General features: G+C 43.6%; 2 protein-coding genes across 3 annotated transcripts; one reads left to right on the forward strand and one right to left on the reverse strand.

Moving 5' to 3' along the window:
• Nucleotides 1-5,538: 5,538 nt before the first annotated feature.
• Nucleotides 5,539-8,089, forward strand: LOC123134235 (GDSL esterase/lipase At5g33370-like). Of its 2 annotated transcripts, XM_044553518.1 has the most exons (5): nucleotides 5,540-5,875; nucleotides 6,005-6,132; nucleotides 6,229-6,471; nucleotides 7,233-7,485; nucleotides 7,592-8,089. In XM_044553518.1, exons 1-5 carry the CDS (start codon nucleotides 5,632-5,634, stop codon nucleotides 7,834-7,836), a joined length of 1,113 nt encoding a protein of 370 aa, XP_044409453.1. In that variant the 5' UTR covers nucleotides 5,540-5,631; the 3' UTR covers nucleotides 7,837-8,089. The 2 variants fall into 2 exon arrangements, with proteins under 2 accessions (XP_044409452.1, XP_044409453.1); XM_044553517.1 differs by having other exon boundaries at nucleotides 5,539-6,132.
• A 1,169-nt stretch (nucleotides 8,090-9,258) lies between these two features.
• LOC123137482 (polyribonucleotide nucleotidyltransferase 2, mitochondrial) lies at nucleotides 9,259-22,743 on the reverse strand. The gene is made up of 16 exons (XM_044557261.1): nucleotides 22,372-22,743; nucleotides 21,309-21,464; nucleotides 21,046-21,216; nucleotides 20,658-20,783; nucleotides 20,426-20,587; nucleotides 19,429-19,548; nucleotides 18,319-18,456; nucleotides 17,940-18,102; nucleotides 17,476-17,601; nucleotides 16,870-17,000; nucleotides 16,511-16,730; nucleotides 16,362-16,433; nucleotides 11,591-11,670; nucleotides 11,316-11,459; nucleotides 9,856-10,590; nucleotides 9,259-9,709 (listed from the first exon to the last, which is right to left on the reverse strand). Exons 1-16 carry the CDS (start codon nucleotides 22,693-22,695, stop codon nucleotides 9,611-9,613), a joined length of 2,967 nt encoding a protein of 988 aa, XP_044413196.1. The 5' UTR covers nucleotides 22,696-22,743; the 3' UTR covers nucleotides 9,259-9,610.
• Nucleotides 22,744-22,836: the final 93 nt, after the last annotated feature.

Consider the following 22,836-nt stretch of genomic DNA (forward strand, 5'->3'; position numbering starts at 1 on the left):
GTCTGAAACATTTGAAAAGTTCAAGGAATTTCAGAGTGAAGTGAAGAATCATCATAACAAGAAAATAAAGTTTCCGTGATCTGATCGCGGAGGTGAATATTTGAGTTACGAGTTTGGCCTTCATTTAAAACAATGTGGAATAGTTTTACAACTCACGCCACTTGGAACACCACAGTAATGGTGTGTCCGAACGTCATAACCGTACTTTATTGGATATGGTGCATTCTATGATGTCTCTTACCGATTTACCACTATTGTTTTGGGGTTATGCATTAGAGACAGTTGCATTCACGTTAAATAGGCCACAATATAAATCCGTTCAGACGACACCGTATGAACTGTGGTTTGGCAAGAAACCTAAGCTGTCGTTTCTTAAAGTTTGGGGATGCGATGCTTATGTCGAAAGGCTTCAGCCAGATAAGCTCAAACCCAAATCGGAGAAGTGCATCTTCATAGGATACCCCAAAGAAACTACTGGGTACACCTTCTACCATATATCCGAAGGCAAGATCTTTATTGCTAAAAAATGGGTCCTTTCTAGAAAAGGAGTTTCTCTCGAAAGAAGTGAGTGGGAGGAAAGTAGAACTTGATGAGGCAATTATACCTTCTCTTAATTTGGAAAGTAGCTCATCAAAGAAATATGTTCCCGTGATGCCTACACCAACTAGAGAGGAAGCTAATGATGATGATCATGAAACTTTAGATCAAGTTACTACTATACCTCGTAGGTCAATCAGAGCACGATCCGCGCCAGAGTGGTACGGTAATCCTATTTTGGAAGTCATGTTACTACACCATGGCGAACCTATGAGCTATGAAGAAGCTATGATGAGCCCAGATTCTGACAGATGGCTTGAGGCCATGAAATCTGAGATAGGATCCATGTATGAGAACAAAGTGTGACTTTGGTGGACTTGCCCGATGATCGACAAGCCATTGAGAATAAAAGGATTTTCAAGAGGAAGACAAACATTGATGGTAGTGTTACTATCTACAAAGCTCGACTTATCGCAAAAGGTTTTCGACAAGTTCAAGGAGTTGACTACGATGAGACTTTCTCACCAGTGGCGATGCTTAAGTCTGTCCAAGTCATGTTAGCAATTGCCACATTTTATGAAATCTGATAAATGGATGTCAAAACTGCACCCCTTAAATGGATATCTCTAAGAAGAGTTGTATATGATGCAACCAGAAGGTTTTGTCGATCCTAAAGGTGCTAACAAGATGTGCAAGTTCTAGTGATCCATCTATGGACTGGTGCAAGCATCTCGGAGTTGGAATATACGCTTTGATGAGGTGATCAAAGCATATGGTTTTATACAGACTTACGGTGAAGCCTGTATTTACAAGAAAGTGAGTGGGAGCTTTGTAGCATTTCTAATATTATATGTGGATGACATATTATTGATTGGAAATGATATAGAATTTCTGGATAGCATAAAGAATACTTGAATAAGAATTTTGTCAATGAAAGACCTCGGTGAAGCTGCTTACATATTGGGCATCAAGATCTATAGAGATAGATCAATACTCTTGGTAAGACTTTCATTGAGTACATACCTTGACATATTTTGAAGGAGTTCAAAATGGATCAATCAAAGAAGGAGTTCTTTCCTGTATTGTAATGTGTGAAGTTGAGTAAAAGACTCAAAACCCGACCACGACAGAAGATAAAGAGAGAATGAAAGACATTCCCTATGCCTCAGCCATAGGTTCTATAAAGTATGTCATGTTGTGTACCAAACCTATTGTGTACCTTGCCATGAGTTTGGCAAGGGGGTACAATAGTGATCCAGGAGTAGATCACTGGACAGAGGTCAAAATTATCCTTAGTTACCTTAAAAAGGGCTAAAGAAATGTTTCTCGTTTATGAAGGTGATAAAGAGTTCGTCGTAAAGAGTTACATCGATGCAAGCTTTGGCACTGATCTAGATGAATCTAAGTCTCAATATAGATACATATTGAATGTGGGAGCAATTAGCTAGAGTAGCTCCATGCAGAGCATTGTAGACATAGAAATTTGCAAAATACATACGGATCTGAATGTGGCAGACTCGTTGACTAAATTTCTCTCGCAAGCAAAACATGATCACACCTTAGTACTCTTTGGGTGTTAATCATATAGCGATGTGAAATAGATTATTGACTCTAGTAAACCCTTTGGGTGTTGGTCACATGGCGATGTGAACTATGGATATTAATCACATAAATATGTGAACTATTGGTGTTAAATCACATGGCGATGTGAACTAGATTATTGACTCTAGTGCAAGTGGGAGACTGAAGGAAATATGCCCTAGAGGCAATAATAAAGTTGTTTCCTTATTTCATGATAAATGTTTATTATTCATGCTAGAATTGTATTAATCGGAAACTTGATACATGTGTGGATACATAGACAAAATACCGTGTCCCTAGTAAGCCTCTACTAGACTAGCTCGTTAATCAAAGATGGTTAAGTTTCCTAACCATAGACATGTGTTGTCAATTGATAAACGGGATCACATCATTAGGAGAATGATGTGATGGAAAAGACCCATTCATTATCTTAGCATTATGATCGTTCAGTTTTATTGCTATTGCTTTCTTCATGTTAAATACATATTCCTTCGACTATGAGATTATACAACTCCCGAATACCGGAGGAATGCCTTGTGTGCTATCAAACGTCACAATGTAACTGGGTGATTATAAAGATGATCTACAGGTATCTCCGAAGGTGTTTGTTGGGTTGGCATAGATCGAGATTAGGAATTGTCACTCCGAGTATCGGAGAGGTATCTCTGGGCCCTCTCGGTAATGCACATCATAAGAAGACTTGCAAGCAAAGTAACTAATGAGTGAGTTGCAGGATGATGCATTACGAAACGAGTAAAGAGACTTGTCGGTAACGAGATTGAACTAGGTATGAAGATACACACGATCGAATCTCGGGCAAGTAACATACTAATGACAAAGGGAATAACGTATGTTGTCATAACGGTTCGACCGATAAAGATCTTCATAGAATATGTGGGAGCCAATATGAGCATCCAGGTTCCGCTATTGGTTATTGACCGGAGAGGTGTCTCGATCATGTCTAAATAGTTCTCGAACCCGTAGGGTCTGCATGCTTAACGTTCGATGGCGATATTGTATTATTGAGTTATGTGATTTGGTAACCGAATGTTGTTCGGAGTCCAGGATGAGATCACGGACATGACGAGGAGTCTCAAAATGGTCGAGAGATAAAGATTGATATATAGGACGATGGTATTCGGACACCGAAAATGTTCCGAAGGGTACCGGATACATATTGGGTCACCGGAAAGGAGTTCCGGGCAACCCCGGCAAAGAAATGGGCCTTATGGGCCAAGAAAGGGAACACACCAGCCCATAAGGGGCTGGTGCGCCCCTATACAGGCCAGTCCTATGAGGAGGTGAAGGAAAGTGTGGAGTAGGACCCCCCCCCTTCCTCCCCCCCCCCCTCTTTCCTCCCCCTTGTTTATACAAGGTAAGGGGCGGCACTTGGGGACACCCCAAGTAGGATTCAGATCCTACTTGGGGCTCCCCTTGGCTGCCTCTCCTCCCCTCCTACCTATATATATATATATATATATATATATATATATGTGTGTGTGTGTGTGTGTGTGTGTGTGTGTGTGTGTGTGTGTGTGTGTGTGTGTGTGTGTGTGTGTGTGTGTGTGTGTGTGAGGAGGGGGCACCTAGAACATACACCAACAATCATTAGCCGTGTGTGACGCCCCCTCCACAGTTTACGCCTTCGGTCATATCTTCGTAGTGCTTAGGCGAAGCCCTGTGTGGATCACTTCACCATCACCATCAGCACGCCATCGTGCTGACGGAACTCATCTACTTCCTCGACACCTTACTGGATTAAGAAGGCGAGGAACATCATCGTGCTGAACGTGTTCAGAACTCGGAGGTGTCGTACGTCCCGTACTTGATCGGTCGGAGCTAGAAGAAGTTCGATTACATCAACCGTGTTGTCAAATGTTTTCGCTTTCGGTCTACGAGGGTACGTACGCACATTCTCCCCCTCTCGTTGCTATGCATCTCCTAGATAGATCTTGCATGAGCATAGGAATTTTTTTGAAATTGCATGCTACGTTCCCCAACAGATTGTATATGTATAAATGTCATGATTGTATTTGTCTTGCAATTTTTTTATTTCATAAGTCTTTATACTAATTTTATAGACATAGACCTACAATAAGTGAAAGTCATAGTCAAAGTTGTGCAACGAAAACCAAAAAAAGTGAACCGAGCCTTATATTTTGGGAAGAAGTGAATAGTACTGTAGCAACATATTGAATTTACTAGAAAGCATGTATCAGTCACTAGGTAAAAACAAATCCAAGGCAATTTCATCTGAATTAACCAACTGCCATGATGCCAAACTAAACATGTAATTCCAACACCAATCGCACTTCTAGTAATTCCAACATGGGTTAACACATGCATAAATGACATCGCCATAGTGGTCTTGGAAAACAGTTTTATTTCATAAGTCTTTGTACAAATTGTATATACATAGACATAAAATAATTGTAAATTATAGTCAAAGTTGTGCAACAAAGAGCAGAAAAATTGAAAGAAAATATCAGCTTAGACCCAATAAAAAAACCATATCCTATGAATCAAATGATAGCTCTTGCACTATAGAATTTGAGATACATGTCATCTCACTTCCTGCGATTTTTCTTTCACGAGATATTCCTATCCTATGAAGTAAAGGAGGCCTAGGGGTCATTTATTTATACTACTCGCTCCTTCCCAAAATATAAGGCGCCCATGACCTTGCAGATTGTTGATGAGCAACTTTGAACATTAATATACCACAGTAGTACATGAATTGAACATGTATAAAATGACATCATCGTATTTGTCTTGTAAAGCAATTTTATTTTATGAGTTTTTACAATAATTTTATAGACATAGACATACAATAAGTGAAAATCATAGTTAAAGTTATGGAACAAAGACCAGAAAAAGTGAACCGCGCCTTATATTTTGGGAAATAGTACTGTAGCAGCATACTGAATTTACTAAGAAGCATGTATCAGTGAGTAGGTCAAAAAAAAATCCACGGGAATTTCAACTGAATTAACAAACTGTCGTGATGCCAAACTAAACATGTAATTCCAACACCAATCGCACTTGTAGTAATTCCAGTTTCCAACTTTAAATCTTACTCCTACTCATCATAACTGGAATTCTCTTCCCTCCAAAGCAGCAAACGAGACAGCCATGATGCAAAGCATTATTTCCTTCCGTACGAACCCTAAATACCGGCACGCACCGGCCGTGCAACCCCCCCTCCTTTGACGAACACAAAAGGCTTCTCCAACCTGTGTCGATCACACGCTGCTTGGGTCGTTGCCCGGCACATGATCCAAGCCGATCGAGCGTACGTCCTCCGAGGCACCACCTACCCATCCCCCAACCACCACGCTGCTTGGAGTAGTACGCATTTGCGAGGGCGTCTATCAAGCTGTCCGGACGGCCTGTATAAAGCGCACGTTCGATCGCCACCTTCTCAGTTTCCTAGTGCGCGCGTAGCCTGCCTAGCCACCCGTGCCGTGCATCTCTATTCTCTCCAGGTCTCAAGCGTACGTACGTCGCGAGCAGATGGGCGCCGCTGTCATTCCTCTCCTCGTCTCCGTACTACTCGTCGTGGCGGCGGCGCGTGCCCCGGCGGCGTCCGCGGCGCCGCGGGCATTCTTCGTCTTCGGCGACTCCCTCGTCGACAACGGCAACAACAACTACCTCCTCACCACGGCGCGCGCCGACGCGCCGCCCTACGGCATCGACTTCCCGTCGCACCGCGCCACGGGCCGCTTCTCCAACGGCCTCAACATCCCCGACATCATCAGTAATACTACTACAATACACTCCATGCCTCCATTCGCCATGCATGCATCTCAGTTTCAGATAGGAAAATGCTGCTCCGTTGAGCTCGAACTGGAGCACGGCATGTCACGTACTGACGCCGTCGTTTCAGGTGAGCACCTCGGGGCGGAGCCTGCGCTGCCGTACCTGAGCCCGGAGCTCCGAGGGGCGAAGCTTCTCGTCGGCGCCAACTTCGCGTCGGCCGGCGTCGGGATCCTCAACGACACGGGAGTGCAGTTTGTACGTGCTACTACGACTACGAGAGATATAAATGATGCTCAGCGCTTGCCACACCGTGACGGTTTATAAATGATGCGTGCATGATGGATGGAGCAGGTGAACATAATTAGGATGGGGGATCAGCTGCGTTACTTCGGGGAGTACCAGCGGAAGCTGAGGGCCTTCGCCGGCGAGGAGCAGGCGGCGAGGCTCGTCAGCGGTGCTCTCGTGCTCATCACGCTGGGAGGCAACGACTTCGTCAACAACTACTACCTGGTGCCCATGTCCATGCGGTCTCGCCAGTACACGCTCCCCGACTACGTCCGCTTCATCGTCTCCGAGTACAGGAAAATCCTCGCGGTAAGTCTCCGGGTGAATTTACAGTTGATGTTGCTTCCAAATTTGTGCACAGTGCACTAGGGAATTAGTAAGAAATACTAGAACGTTGGACGTTCAACTGTTTGTTGCTTAACTGCAAGCTGACATGGCCATAAGAAGCAAGGGCATGTGTGGCACCCGTTAGGACACACATGAAGAAGAGAGCGACAGATCTGGTATTTCGATTTATGCACAGTGCAGTAAAAAAATAATTGTGAACGTATATTTGAGTTGTTGCTCTAGCTACAGGTTGACATGGCCGATTCGTGCATGCACGCTGCTGCAATAGAGTTATGACCGAATTGAAGCAAGAAGGAAGGAAGATCTCTACATAAATGGATGCCAGATTGCCGCTACAGTTCCAGGGAGTAATGCTCGTGAAATAAGTTTGAGCACATGAAAAAACATAGACCAGCCAGCCAGCAGCAGTTCATGACCCACCAGTCAAATCAACTGGTGAGCCCCCACCTGCAGCATGAAACCTCTCTCGTGTACACCCACACACACACGCCTTTTGCCCCAAGCTGTAAAGACAAGTATAAATGGAGCCAGCAAAGGGTACCGTGCATGCAGGGTAAAGACAGCCGTATACACATGGCGAGTTGGCGACCGATTATAGTCTCAGAATTCACTACTGGCGCGCTGCAGCACGTACGATGCATGTGCTGTGCAGTGCAGCAACTTCTCGAATTCACTCGCCTTCCATTCCGAACGAGACCGACGAACTGACACCGTGCGTGCAGAGGCTGTACGAGCTGGGGGCGCGGCGCGTGATCGTGACGGGCACGGGGCCGCTGGGGTGCGTGCCGGCGGAGCTGGCGCAGCACAGCAGCAACGGCGAGTGCGCGGCGGAGCTGAACCGCGCCGTGGACCTCTTCAACCCGCAGCTGGTGGACATGGTGCGCGGCCTCAACCGCGACGCCGGCGCCGACGTCTTCGTCTCCGCCAACGCCTACCGCGCCAACTTCGACTACCTCGCCAACCCGCAGAGCTACGGTAAATACGTGCTTGCTTGCCGCCAGCCGGAGCGACGGCCGATCCTGCAGAACGCCGCCGTGTGATCGTGGTTAACTAATTGGTTCTTGTGGTTGCGTGCGTGCAGGGTTCACGAACGTGAAGGTGGCGTGCTGTGGGCAGGGGCCGTACAACGGGATCGGGCTGTGCACGGCGGCGTCCAACGTGTGCGCCGACCGGGAGGTGTTCGCCTTCTGGGACGCCTTCCACCCCACCGAGCGGGCCAACCGCATCATCGTCGGCCAGTTCATGCACGGGTCCACCGACTACATGCACCCCATGAACCTCAGCACCATACTCGCCATGGACCAGCTGCAGGAGGGTCCTCTTTAGCTAATTACGAGTGCTATTAATTAATCAAACAATACTCCAGAGCAGTGTTGCTCTCTCGGTCAACACAACAGGAGGTTATCTTGCGTGGACCGTCCTGGCGTTTGATCTCAATCCTCAGTTAGGAGCACTATTAATATATTTTTTGAGTTGGTACTATTAATCCTCCTCATCGATCGATGTCACATGTGCCTAATACTTTGCTCGTAAGGACAGGGGGTGCGTATGTGCGTTCATAGGAGTAAGTGTATTTATGTAGGCCAAATAAGAGCTATAATGTTTCGATGCCTTTTTTAGGGAATGCTATCATCATTAATTTTGTTAAATTTGAATCAAACTTACATCGTCAATTAACAGCAGGATAATAAAAGTAGGTGGATCATCAGCCCGCCCACAATTATCTAGATTACATTCATGGGCAAGTGTATGCGCTACCCGATTTCAGGCAAGCTCTTTTGGTAAAATCTTATTTATGCATTGTCCGAGGGAAGAAGCAAATCGATCAGCGCATACACTTGCCCATGAATGTAATTTAGATATTTTTTGAGTTGGTACCTTAATCCTCCTCACCGCTAGATTCCAGTGGTAATTTCGGAGAGTTTTGAGCTAATTTGGACAAATGGATTTGGAGATAATTGTTTTTTTCTTGAAAAGAGCATTTAATTTTCTCGACGTAAATTTGAAGCCCACCCTCCATCTTCTTTTTAGATTCACCACTGTTGAATACGAATGTCTTCGAATATTAGAGCAGCAACTGTGGTACAGAAACCACCTTCCTGAAGAGGATCAATAACTCCTACACAATCAGACTGAATAACTACTTTCTGACAGCCTATTTGATTTGCAAGATGAATTCCATCTAGACTGCTTGAGCTTAGCTGCTGCCCTGTCAAGCGCAAAAGGAATGAGCTTGGAAAATTCTCCCTTTATCATCTCTAAGTACCACACCTGTAGCTCCTGACCTCATACTAATATCGTACTTACCATCAACATGTATAGAGACAAAGCCCTCAGATGCCCCATGCCAAGTACTTGATCTTGGCTGAATCTCTTTCTCTTGTGCTTTCGTGAAACTCGAGGCCAAAACTTGAATTGACATCGCCGCTTGGGTACCTTTTTGTGCTGCGTACAAATGGCATAGATATAATCCAACAGTTAAAATCATGCATTCAATGCTATTTTTCTGTTCTGCGTGCAAGTTTCTGCCCAAAAGTAAGAAGTCATGCGTGAACATTCTAACTGGATGGTCACAATTTGAAGGATACTTGTTACTGAGTTAAATTTATACCTGATTCCTTTCTAAAGAAAATAACCAATCTTCTTTTAAGTGAATTCAGCTTTGTCAAAAAAAAAGATGATTATATTGATGCACGTCCTAGAAAACTGCCAAGAACCGAGTGAATTGATGGGATGAACCATGGTACATAGAAATGAAATTTGACTTTAACAATTATTTAATACAATAAATGAGGAACATTGTGGCCATCAAAAATTAACAATATACAAAAGTTGGGGTCCGATGTTTCAGCTGAGTCACATATGATCAATTTTCGCCTCCCTCCTCCTAATACATGGTTGCATGCTAGAAGAGTAAAAATGCAGGAGCAAAATGCTCACGACGGCTGCAAAAGCACAAACTCGTGCAGCATTCCGACGAAATTTGAGGCTGCTTCGCTGCTTCCCATGTTTATTAAGTCAGTGGATTAACTACTACACATTTACAATTGTATCTCCGTAGAGCTCTAGAGTAGAGCAAATTAGCCCCATCAAAATTTTACTAATCAAGCAATGAGAAGACTGGGACACCCTTGGCACTGAAAGTATCGCATTTCACAAGCACTTCCTCTCCAACCTCAAAGTTGTTTTGGCTATTTTCCTGCAAAAACATTCACCCGAATTTCAGTACCAAAGACCAAAAGATGACATTACCACAACGGGTTCAAAAAATTGAACAATGTACGAAATACTGCGTGCGGCAGCATTAACCAAAAGAGAACACCAGAGAGCTGGGTAGGAAATTACCACAAACTTGTGCATTCCACGAACTCCATCACTCAGCTCAAGTACTAACCCATAGGCCCGTATTTGGTAGACCTTTGCAGTGACTACATCGCCCAGCTTTATAGAACCTGAGCGGAAGTTCTTGGGACTCGGATGCTTCAGGGTGTTGCTTATTTCCTTTTCTGGAATGGCATCGAGCACATTACTTGCAGAATCATCAGCCTTCTTCCCTTTATCAAGCCCATTACTTGCAGAATCATCAGCCTTTTCTTTCTTAATTTTCTTGGCAGTTGACGTAGTTGATGCTTTCTTAGGGGTAGCTTTCCTAGCCTCCTGCTGTTCTTTGGTTGGTTTAGATGCTCTAGGGGATGGCTTTGCAACCTTAGAACTTGCCGCCTTTGAACGTTTCTTAGTAGGACCATCTGCAACATCTTGAGCATCGCAGTCAGCAGCACTGCGAATTATAACTGTAGGAGTAGGAAATGCAGGCGTTTCCTCAGTTGTGTCATCTTCATCTTTGCTATTGGATGACTTGACTTCAGCATCCTTGCTGGGCATGTTCTCCACGGCAGAACAACCAACAACGTCTTGATTTGGCAAAAGAGTAGCATCCTCACTTGCTAACTCCTTTTCAGGCCGATGGGGATGGGGTAGGTTTGCTTTGAGTGAAAGTTTAATATTACCCCTCACGTCCTGTCCAATGCATGTCAATGAGAGCGCTTGACCAACCGATATAATATCCGTGACTTTTGAAACCTGACGGAAGAAAGGAAATAAAACAAAATAAACAAATATTAGAACTAACTAAAAGCTGCTTTGCCAGTATATAGAATACAATGGAGAACTTATAAATGCGATGTAGAAGGTAACAAAAACTCTGGTTCATAGTTTTTTATGGCACAGTATCATTGCTCCTTATCTATTATAGTTATAGTGAGTCAAGGCAGTAAAGGAGGGGCATCGCAAGCACCACTTTCATTCAAAAGGAGAGAGCAAAGAGGAATCTCTATTAACAGAAAGAAAAAAGCAGGAGTCTAAACTAGGATTGGTGGTGGACCAACCCAATCTGTTCTTCAAACCAAGCAAGAAAGGCTTGAACCAAAGAGACCAACCCAATCCTGGAACCAAATATCCTCTTAAAGAATTCAAACGGTACCAGCAAACACTTTTCAACTTGAGTACCACATATCCAAAAATATTCATGCACCCTCGTTAACAAATGTAAGATGTTCTGGTTATTTTAATATAGACTACACACTAAAACAGTAAAACGTGTCTATATACATCAGATTCAGAAAAAAGTTAGAACATCTTATATTTGTGAACAGAGGGAGTATATTCTGAAGGAATGGCATTGAATTATTCAAGGCAAAGTAAAAGAATCAAGATAGTCAGTCCTATCAACCTTCTACAAAATTTCATGATAAAAACTGGTCCATGAAACAACTCAGAAATGTGAAGCAGAATATCAAGAGAAATACCGGTTCATGTGATAGCTCAGAAATGTGAAGAAGACCTTGCTGTCCGCCATTGAAATCCACAAAAGCGCCATACTCCTTTATTGAGGAAACAATTCCTTTGTATGTCTTGCCAACTTCAATTTCACGACCCACAAGAAATTCAACCTGCAAAGACATAGAACAGGTTAAACGCTCTCATGTAAAGAATCTTCCTCCCAAACACTTGCAAGGAATGATAAAAGAATGTGATGTCATATCTGGATTAAGCGACCTGCCATTGAATAACTGATACATACCTTCTCAATAGCCTTATCCATAATTGGCTGAGTTTTAGCAACAATAGTGACTGTACCATCACTAACAGATACCCGTGCACCTTGAGAAAATGGAAATTAATTACAAAGTTAGCTGCCTAAAAATTCTTACAAAATACAGAAGGGATAGCTAAATAAACTACATACATGGATTCAAATATACAAGTTACGAAACAGAATGGTGACAAATTATGCCCATATCAGTTTCTTTTAGAATACGTCCATATCCAGTTAATCCTGAAGGGAATTTGAATTTCTGACTTTGGCTTATCACAGACATGCAGACTCCACATAGAGTGACAGCTAATAGCAAAACAAAGCAAGTAGAAACACAGCCCAAAAGCAAGTCTGTAGAAACACAGCCCAAGGAGTATTAACATCAAAGACCGTGGTTTTACTTTTACACCCCTACTGCTTCCAGGCAGATGATGATGACGTCACCCAAAGCTACTTGACCATATATCAGGACTTGAAATGAATAAACCATTACGTGATGACAGAATCAAGATTGTATCAATCATGTTTTAGACATGACAGTAACGTACACTTGGTTTTTTATTAGGGTGTGAAATCTGGATGCGCTCCGTTTTGATAAAAAATGTGTATGCGCTACGTGAAAAGATAAAAATATGTGAATCCCCAAGCATGAACTGACGTGGGATCTACAGGTGGTATGTAGCAACATATGTCCTATCATCAAATGAAACAATCTGTATCAGTATTTTATTCTTATTATTAGTCCAGGTTCTGCAACCATAAAGAAAAACTTCAAATTTTAAAGAATGCAACCCTGCAAGCAGTCAATGCTCAGCTGAGATTAATCTTTTAGTCTTTACAAATATTAAAAAGTATTCATTTCATTTCATGAAGGGGAGCCTTGGTGCAGCGGTAAAGCTGTTGCCTTCTGACCATGAGGTCACGGGTTCGAGTCCTGGAAACAGCCTCTTGCAGAAATGTAGGGAAAGGCTGAGTACTATAGACCCAAAGCGGTCGGACCCTTCCCCGGACCCTGCGCAAGCAGGAGCTACGTGCACCGGGCAGCCCTTTTTTATTCATTTCATTTCATCTAGGCAAACTCCGCCTATGTTGTCTCAACATAGCCGGTCCCAAGCCCGGGTAAAGGAGGAGGGTTGTGATAGGCTTGGCGAGCCAACGTAAAAACTCAGCCACTCTTATGGAGATGAAACCCAAAAGATTTTCGTTGGAGCGTAACCCTCTCAGCGACGCGCCACATCGGAACCCGGGTGTGGTGGAAAATGGGCAAGGGCCGGGCCGTCACCCCCCAGGTGGCGCGCCGTATCTTGATCCGGATACGGTGGCAAGTGAGTGAGGATCGGGTCGTCGCATCCTTAGTGGCGCGCTACATCGGCGCCCGGATGTAGTGGAAAATGAGCAAGGGTCTTCGCATTTGACTCGACGAGTGCGAAGGGTAAGGAAGCTAGCCGAGCCTAGGAGGATTCGCTTAGGTAGCTGGAACGTAGGGTCTCTGACAGGGAAGCTTCGGGAGCTAGTTGATGCAGCGGTGAGGAGAGGTGTTGATATCCTTTGCGTCCAAGAAACCAAATGGAGAGGACAGAAGGCGAAGGAGGTGGAGGATACCGGCTTCAAGCTGTGGTACACGGGGACGGCTGCAAACAGAAATGGCGTAGGCATCTTGATCAACAAGAGCCTCAAGTATGGAGTGGTAGACGTCAAGAGACGTGGGGACCGGATTATCCTGGTCAAGCTGGTAGTTGAGGACTTGGTTCTCAATGTTATCAGCGCGTATGCCCCGCAAGTAGGCCACAATGAGAACACCAAGAGGGAGTTCTGGGAAGGCCTGGAAGACATGGTTAGGAGTGTACCGATTGGTGAGAAGCTCTTCATAGGAGGAGACCTCAATGGCCACGTGGGTACATCTAACACAGGTTTTGAAGGGGCGCATGGGGGCTTTGGCTATGGCATCAGGAATCAAGAAGGAGAAGATGTCTTAAGCTTTGCTCTAGCCTACAACATGATTGTAGCTAACACCCTCTTTAGAAAGAGAGAATCACATCTGGTGACTTTTAGTAGTGGCCAACACTCTAGCCAGATTGATTTCATCCTCTCGAGAAGAGAAGATAGGCGTGCGTGCCTAGACTGTAAGGTGATACCTGGAGAGAGTGTTGTACCCCAGCATAAGCTGGTGGTTGCTGACTTCCGCTTTCGGATTCGTGTCCAGCGGGATAAGCGTGCCAAAGTCGCTAGAACGAAGTGGTGGAAGCTCAAGGGGGAGGTAGCTCAGGCGTTCAAGGAGAGGGTCATTAAGGAGGGCCCTTGGGAGGAAGGAGGGGATGCGGACAATGTGTGGATGAAGATGGCGACTTGCATTCGTAAGGTGGCCTCGGAGGAGTTTGGAGTGTCCAGGGGAAGGAGAAGCGAAGATAAGGATACCTGGTGGTGGAATGATGATGTCCAGAAGGCGATTAAAGAGAAGAAAGATTGCTTCAGACGCCTATACCTGGATAGGAGTGCAGACAACATAGAGAAGTACAAGATGGCGAAGAAGGCCGCAAAGCGAGCTGTTGGTGAAGCAAGGGGTCGGGCATATGAGGACCTCTACCAACGGTTAGGCACGAAGGAAGGCGAAAGGGACATCTATAAGATGGCCAAGATCCGAGAGAGGAAGACGAGGGATATTGGCCAAGTCAAATGCATCAAGGACGGAGCAGGCCAACTCTTGGTGAAGGACGAGGAGATTAAGCATAGATGGCGGGAGTACTTCGACAAGCTGTTCAATGGGGAGAATGAGAGTTCTACCATTGAACTGGACGACTCCTTTGATGAGACCAGCATGCGTTTTGTGCGGCGAATCCAGGAGTCTGAGGTCAAGGAGGCTTTAAAAAGGATGAAAGGAGGCAAGGCGATGGGCCCTGATTGTATCCCCATTGAGGTGTGGAAAGGTCTCGGGGACATAGCGATAGTATGGCTAACCAAGCTTTTCAACCTCATTTTTCGGGCAAACAAGATGCCAGAAGAATGGAGACGGAGTATATTAGTACCAATCTTCAAGAACAAGGGGGATGTTCAGAGTTGTACTAATTACCGTGGAATTAAGCTGATGAGCCATACAATGAAGCTATGGGAGAGAGTCATTGAGCACCGCTTAAGAAGAATGACAAGCGTGACCAAAAATCAGTTTGGTTTCATGCCTGGGAGGTCGACCATGGAAGCCATTTTCTTGGTACGACAACTTATGGAGAGATATAGGGAGCAAAAGAAGGACTTGCATATGGTGTTCATTGACTTGGAGAAGGCCTATGATAAGATACCGCGGAATGTCATGTGGTGGGCCTTGGAGAAACACAAAGTCCCAGCAAAGTACATTACCCTCATCAAGGACATGTACGATAATGTTGTGACAAGTGTTCGAACAAGTGATGTCGACACTGATGACTTCCCGATTAAGATAGGACTGCATCAGGGGTCAGCTTTGAGCCCTTATCTTTTTGCATTGGTGATGGATGAGGTCACAAGGGATATACAAGGAGATATCCCATGGTGTATGCTCTTTGCGGATGATGTGGTGCTAGTTGACGATAGTCGGACGGGGGTAAATAGGAAGTTAGAGTTATGGAGACAAACCTTGGAATCGAAAGGGTTTAGGCTTAGTAGAACTAAAACCGAGTACATGATGTGCGGTTTCAGTACTACTAGGTGTGAGGAGGAGGAGGTTAGCCTTGATGGCCAGGTGGTACCTCAGAAGGACACCTTTCGGTATTTGGGGTCAATGCTGCAGGAGGATGGGGGTATTGATGAAGATGTGAACCATCGAATCAAAGCCGGATGGATGAAGTGGCGCCAAGCTTCTGGCATTCTCTGTGACAAGAGAGTGCCACAAAAGCTAAAAGGCAAGTTCTACAGGACGGCGGTTCGACCCGCAATGTTGTATGGCGCTGAGTGTTGGCCGACTAAAAGGCGACATGTTCAACAGTTAGGTGTGGCGGAGATGCGTATGTTGAGATGGATGTGTGGCCACACGAGGAAGGATCGAGTCCGGAATGATGATATACGAGATAGAGTTGGGGTAGCACCAATTGAAGAGAAGCTTGTCCAACATCGTCTGAGATGGTTTGGGCATATCCAGCGCAAGCCTCCAGAAGCTCCAGTGCATAGCGGATGGCTAAAGCGTGCGGAGAATGTCAAGAGAGGGCAGGGTAGACCGAATTTGACATGGGAGGAGTCCGTTAAGAGAGACCTGAAGGATTGGAGTATCACCGAAGAGCTAGCTATGGACAGGGGTGCATGGAAGCTTGCTATCCATGTGCCAGAGCCATGAGTTGGTTGCGAGATCTTATGGGTTTCATCTCTAGCCTACCCCAACTTGCTTGGGACTAAAGGCTTTGTTGTTGTTGTTGTTGTTGTTTCATTTCATCTAGGCAGAGTCAATGATGGTTCTTAGTGTTGCCTTCAAAAAATCAATTCAGTTTTTTACAACAAAAAAGAAAAGTGCAAACAGGATCCAAAATAAGTTGCCAAAAACTGAAACACATGTTATCAATCATCAAAATAATTTGTGGCACAGTAGACAATTACAAAATTCCACAAACAAGTACTCCCACAGTCTCATAATATAAGACGTTTTTTGACACTATCATAGTCTCAAAAAACATCTTATATTATGAGACAGAGGTAGTAATATTTAACCCTCACGTCAAATGTGACATGAATAATGTCTTAAAGAAGAGCTTAAGAAACGGCATGAACAATAATCAGGTAAAAGCTAGCTTTATACCTGTATCTTGCTCAATTTTTTTCCTGTGGAAAAGCAATTTCCTAAGAGAATCACTGCTGAAGCTCAGTGTGGCTGCAAATGGACAGGCAATTGTGACATCAACAAATCAACCTAACCTAAAAGGGAACAGTGAAAGTGCATCAACAAACCTAATCGAGGAGAACTTCCATCATTGATAGCACGAGCAGAACTTATTTCCTGATCCATGCGATCAAGGATTTGATTACGAGCCTTTCGTGCAGGCTCCAAACTTTCACATACTATGTCCAATGGTATTCCAGCAGGTTTTATATCCAGCTGAATAGCAGTAATACCTCTCCTTGTTCCTGCAATTTTGAAGTCCATGTCACCCAAGTGATCCTCAAGACCCTGAGTACGTCAATGGCCATGATTAGTTCAGAATGGACTTTTTTGCCCTAGCAACATATACAGTTAGTCAAATTGACTTAAAAGTAGGAAATGGTTCTCTCAAAATCTGACAAGGAAATGAAGAGTGTCTAAGACTTACTAAAATATCCGTTAATATACGGTAACTAGAAATATCTCCAGTAGTTGGGTCTGTTTCACTGACAAGACCCACTGAAACACCAGCAACATGCTCCCTTACAGGTATCCCAGCATCCATTAAAGCCATGCTTCCTGTCAGTCACCATTTTGAAATGCATGAAAAGCAGAATTTATAATACCAAAAAAAAAAACTTCAGAGCAGTTCAAGGACATCACATTGACGCTGGAAAGGCATTTTTATATCCAGATTAACAGATGAACCGTAGAAACCTATTAAACTCAATACAAGATAAAGTCATTTTAGAGGTCTCTTGGAAGTGTTACACTTGCTAATCATTTAAGATATTTCTGCATTATAGACATGATAAAGGCAATTGTAATGCCTATCATGGCTTTGCTACAGAGCGAAGCATAGACCCTTGATTCATTTTTACATCAAAGTGCAGGACATGATCTTGCAAAACTAACGCGTTTGCAAGTGAATGGTTTTCCATCACCAAACTACGGATGAAGGTCAATCAGATAAAATGGCATTTAGTTCTAATAAAACAACATCTCCAAGAGTTCCATTTTATGTATAATAGTAACACTAAATAAAGATGTGTACCTCCACATACTGATGCCATTGATGTTGAACCATCAGAGGCCATGACTTCTGAATTTACCCGAACAGTATATGGAAAGTCACCTTCTGGAGGAAGCACAGCAAGTAGTGCTTTCTCGGCAAGAGTGCCTGCACAACAGAAAAACAAAATTGCGAAATTGGTGGTATTCATTTTCCCTCATAAAACTTTCAACACAAATTAAGGCTGAAATTAGAAAAGCTGAACAGGAGAAAAACAAAGGAAAACACAATCACAGATCAAGAACTTAAATATTGCAACAGATGCCGTTCAGCATATTGTAGAAACCCAAGTATGCACACAACAAACCAAAAGTCTATGCTTTGAACCGCAGTTTGCAGAAGATCCCTAGGCTATGTATTCTTTAAAACATGGTCTACACATATCTCCTTAGGGACAAATAAATTCTTTAAACTGCAGCTCTGCACCAACGACGAAAAATATGTACCATGTCCAACTTCACGTCGATTCAAACCCCCACGTTTGGCAACTTCGTTTATTGAAAATGGTGGAAAACTATAATGAAGCATGAAACGCTTTGTTGGTGGGCCAACAATTGAATCCAATCGCTGGGCATCACCAGGAGCACCAAGGGTAACTGTACATAAAACCTACAAGCAAAATTCGGATTATTCATGTGGTGTATGCATATAATAACTTGATTGAAATACATTATAAAGTTCCTTCAGATTTAAACAGACATCACTTTCTGGTGTGACATTATGTGTGCCTCTATGGAGAGAGAGAGAGAGGGAGGGAGGGAGGGAGGGAGAGAGAGAGAGAGAGAGACAGAGAGACAGAGAGAGAGAGAGGGAGAGAGAGAAAACCTGAGTATCTCCACGTGAAAACAGTGCAGAACCATGCAATATCGGGTATGTGCTTGATTCGCAGTACAACGGCCGCACCTCATCAAGTCGTCTACCATCGACTCTAAGACCTTCTTTAATTATTCTCTTGCGTATGACCTGCACAAAAGAAGGGCACAACTCTTCATGAACTGAAATAATATAAGTGATTCTACACACACAAAATTGCACTGGATGAAATGCTATCAAGTGATGCCAAGGACAGATGGTAGCTCCTCACAACTTTCATCTTGATATTAAAAGCTAATAAGCCCAATACCTCAATATAATTTGCACACGTTCTCAGAGTTTTCCATGTACTACTGGAACAGAAAATTTATCCTGAATTCAGAAATAGAGGTATAGAAGGCTAGAGCAAACAATAGGTCATGTGAATGCATAGGGACCAGAGCTTTCGTTTACCAATTATAAATTACTCATGCACATGACTGGAAACAGAGGTTTGGCACAATGGCTGCAAGTTTGCCAAATGTTAAGAATTCGCTATTATAAAGAGATCAATGTGCTCTGTTGTTTCTATTGCACATACACATGTGCATTGAACAGATAAGATCAGCAGATGTTACATAAAGTTCCAGGTTCCAGTGTGGAAAATGAGATATGTCAGAATCATTCATTTAGGCACGGCAAAAAATATGATTAAAACATCATCATTGGAGTTAACATTCCTCACATATACTGAAACAGGATACCCATGAGCTACTACTAAATGTGTACGTGCAATGCACGTTGTTATTAGGCATTCTATTAATTGCACGCTCATATTAGGTTGGATATTAATTGCGCGTTAATTACATGTCCGTTCATATTTGGTACGGCATTAAATGCATGTTAAATATGTTGAGCGCTCGCCATTGGAGTAATCTAGGTCGTTGGATTGACATGGTTTGATGGCCTAGATTAGTTGGATCTGCCCCTTCAGGCCTTTTTTATATTGGTATGGTATAGATAGTCATATAGATAGATATAGATGCATTTGTAACAACAAGAATGTATTTTCCGCTCATCTGTTGACAAAGCCCACACTTGTATCTATATTTCCCAGTTTCCAGAGAAATCAATGTGCTCTACCTGCTTTCTCACAGTATCAACTGCTTTAGGAAGAAACTTCAAGCTTTCCTCGTCACATTCTTCTTCAAGCTTCTCTTTTACAGATTCTGTGATTTTTTGCAGGGCTTCTCCACGCTCAAACTGCAGCAAATGAGAACATCCAATGAATTCATGGTGCAAGCAGAAAACAGGAACAGATTTAACTTATTACTGGATGAGTCCTCCAAAAAGGTAGAGGTTGGTTTTTTATTCTTCATGATATAGTTGAAGCACAGTCAAAATATGGTTTTTTGGGCAAACTTTGAACATAGTTTTCATCATAACATACTTGCAAAAGGAAGTGAAAATGGTATTCTAGACAAATCTAATTACATTACTTTCGTGAAGTCAATCTTTATCTTCCAAACATATTACTCCCTCCGTCTCAAAATAAGTGTCTTGACCTTAGTACAACTTTGTACTAAAGTTACTGCAAAGTTGAGACACTTATTTTGGGATGGAGGGAGTATTATTCAAAGTTTATAAAGACTGACCACACAAAATCCCAGGGCTGGGCAAATTTCATGAAGTCAATCTTTATGTTCCAAACATATTATTATTCAAAGTTTATAAAGATTGACCACACAAAATCCCAGGGCTGGGCAACTTACATTTAGGGTATGTTTAGTTTGTGCCAAAGGTTGCCATGCCAAAAAGTTGGCTAGACACAAAATTGGTTGAAGATTTGCTTGTCAATGGATTGGCCAACATTGGCTAGAAAAATGTGCTAGAGTTGGTACTGGAGCATTGGCATGTCAAAAAGTTGGTCATACTCCAAACAAAAGCCAATGTTTTGGCCCTGACCAAAAAATTAGCACGGCTCACTTTGGTCACAATCCAAATGCACCCTTAGAGACGGAGGCAAAAATCTTTAAGGAAGTTCACAATCGAACATTTCCGCTTTTAACTCCACAAACTAGAAAGGAAGAACTTCAACTAGAAAGGAAGACCTGCAGTCAAAAGAGAATACCCAACACACCTTGCCGTATGATTTATCTGTGAAGACTTCCTCAATTGGTGCTTCTGATAATGTTCTGATTTTCTCGTAGTTTTCATCTGAAATCATTGACAGCTTGTACTCTCTTTTCTCTTTGCCAGCTCGCTTGGCCAATCTAATTTGAGGGTCGATATACTTGACTGCCTGAGAATCAAAGCCAACTGCATGAGAATATAATTATAATGCATCAACTAAAATAAGAAAGCAATAATACCTCAGAGTGCGCAAGCTTCATTCCTGCTTGAAGATCCCTTTCAGTTATCTCACGAGCTTGTACATCTATCATTAGTGTTTTATCCCGTGAGCATGCATAAACTAGATTGAGATCACTCAAACCTAACTGCAAGTCACAGAGAAATATACAGAAAATATGAGTAAAGAGAATGAAACCACAATATTTACAATGGATGTGAAAACCACATATAAACTGATGTTAGTTATGGTGCAAATAACAAAGAATGGAATAGGCACCATGAGCCATGAAACGCTCCTGGGAAATGTTATATCCACAGAGTGCAAATGTACACCATCATGGGTACAATTGAGGCACAGTGGAGGATAGATAAAAATGATTACATATTGTAGCACTTGATCGATATTACCTCATCCACTGTTGGGTTCAACACAAAATTCCCATCAATTCTTCCAACACGTATTACTCCAATTGGCCCATCCCAAGGTACATCAGAAAGCATGAGAGCAGCTGAAGATGCATTAGCAGCCATAACATCCGGGTCCTGCTTTCCATCTGAGGAAAGTACATTTACCGTGATCTACAAAAGCAGGATGCAAATCCATCAATGAGTGATAATGCTTGTGCAAACTTCACGAATTTCAGGAATAAAATATTAAACAGAAAAATCACCTGGACTTCATGGTAAAAGCCACGAGGAAACAATGGCCGTATTGGTCGATCGATTATGCGCCCACACAGAAGTTCTCTTTCCTTAGGGGCACCTTCCCTGCGCATATATGTTGTGGGAATAACACCTTGAGCATATTGCTTCTCTTGATAATCAACCTACAGCCGACAAAATAACCAACATGCTCATCATGGGAAAGATGCAGATAGCAAATGAATAGTGTTGCCTTGAAAATGTGAAGACAAACATATTCCATTCTTCCTTTTGGGTTAAGTGTATCCCCAGTAAGTTCAATTGACAATGAGAGAAGTGAAGTACACAATGGGCCTTTAAGCTTGTCCAGGGTGGTCAAGTAGGTCCGTAAACTAGAAAACTGTAGATTATTTAAGTGCTTCAGAGAAGTTTAAGGGTCGACAGTGTATTTAGCTCTATCAAATTCTACTGCAGGGTAACAGCAGCTGTAAGAAACAGCTTGAGGATACTAAAACTATGCTTCACTACCATGTAGCACTGAACACTGCCTGCCCAAAATCAAGCGTGATAATTGGTAAATAACATCGAGTTAGTTTGCAGTTGCTGAACTGTGCTGCGTTGTGCATATTTTATAGTGCGCTGTTGAAGATTAGCCACGAAAGTAGGTAAAAGCAGGTCAAACAAACACAAAATAGGCAAAAGCTGGTTCGGCAACCGGGATTATGACAATCGAGTGCAATTCAGCAGCTTAATTTGATCAATCTCTTACTGAAACGCCAAACTGGTCATGTATGGCACAAATGAAGAACATAATAATGAATAGTGCTGCAACCAAAACGTCCTTGTGAACCAAATCAATGAAGCATCATTATCACAAAGATATAAAAAACAGGTGGAGGGGTCAACAAAAAATATATAACCTGGGAAAATCTGTGGCACAAATCAAATGCTGTAGGTGGAGAACAGTTAAAATTGCGTCAAATGGAAGTCTGTGTATATGCAGATTAAATTGCCACATGGGAGGAGAAGGGCGAAACTAACAGGCTCTGAAATACAAGTCACGTCAACAGAAGGGGAAAAAACGATCCTTACGGTTAGAGGGAGGAAGTCCCGGACGGGGTCCGAGGACTTGGCGGCGGCGACGGTGGAGAGGACGTTGGTTTCCTCCATGGAGATGACCACGGAGCCGTTGGCGAAGCGCGCCATCTTCCCGGTCTCGAAGGCGATGAGGCGACCCCCGATCTCGAACTCCTCGCGGAAGCTCTCCAGCACCTTACGGCCCGGCGGCGGCGGCGCCGCCTGCGAGGCCTCCTCCGCCGTGTCGGAGAGGAATGCGGCCCGCGTGCCGGGGACGGCGAGCCGGAGCTGGTGCCGGCGGCGCGCGAGGAAGCGGAGCGAGGCCACCGCCATCGACATGGTGGCGCGCTGGGACTGGGAGGAGCGGCAGAGGAAGAGGGGTTTGGGCCTGAGTTTAGGGTTTAAGCGGCGAGGCGAAGCGAAATGGTTGGGCCTCTCGCCGTCTTGGCTCGGTTGATCGTGGACCCACTTGTCAGTGGG

Source organism: Triticum aestivum, chromosome 6B (genome assembly GCF_018294505.1).
Source record: "Triticum aestivum cultivar Chinese Spring chromosome 6B, IWGSC CS RefSeq v2.1, whole genome shotgun sequence".
In the NCBI taxonomy this organism is placed as follows: Eukaryota; Viridiplantae; Streptophyta; class Magnoliopsida; order Poales; family Poaceae; genus Triticum; species Triticum aestivum.

What these genes read in the sequence shown, in the direction of transcription:
- LOC123134235 (XM_044553517.1), top strand. Translation starts at nt 5,632, where the DNA reads ATGGGCGCCGCTGTCATTCCTCTCCTCGTCTCCGTACTACTCGTCGTG. An exon ending in ACGACACGGGAGTGCAGTTT is followed by an intron (nt 6,133 to 6,228) that starts GTACGTGCTACT and finishes TGGATGGAGCAG; the next exon opens with GTGAACATAATTAGGATGGG. An exon ending in CGCCAACCCGCAGAGCTACG is followed by an intron (nt 7,486 to 7,591) that starts GTAAATACGTGC and finishes GCGTGCGTGCAG; the next exon opens with GGTTCACGAACGTGAAGGTG.
- LOC123137482 (XM_044557261.1), bottom strand. Translation starts at nt 22,695, where the DNA reads ATGTCGATGGCGGTGGCCTCGCTCCGCTTCCTCGCGCGCCGCCGGCAC. An exon ending in TTGATACTGTGAGAAAGCAG is followed by an intron (nt 18,457 to 19,428) that starts GTAGAGCACATT and finishes TCTTTTGTGCAG; the next exon opens with GTCATACGCAAGAGAATAAT. An exon ending in TGGAAGTTCTCCTCGATTAG is followed by an intron (nt 16,434 to 16,510) that starts GTTTGTTGATGC and finishes GTCCATTTGCAG; the next exon opens with CCACACTGAGCTTCAGCAGT.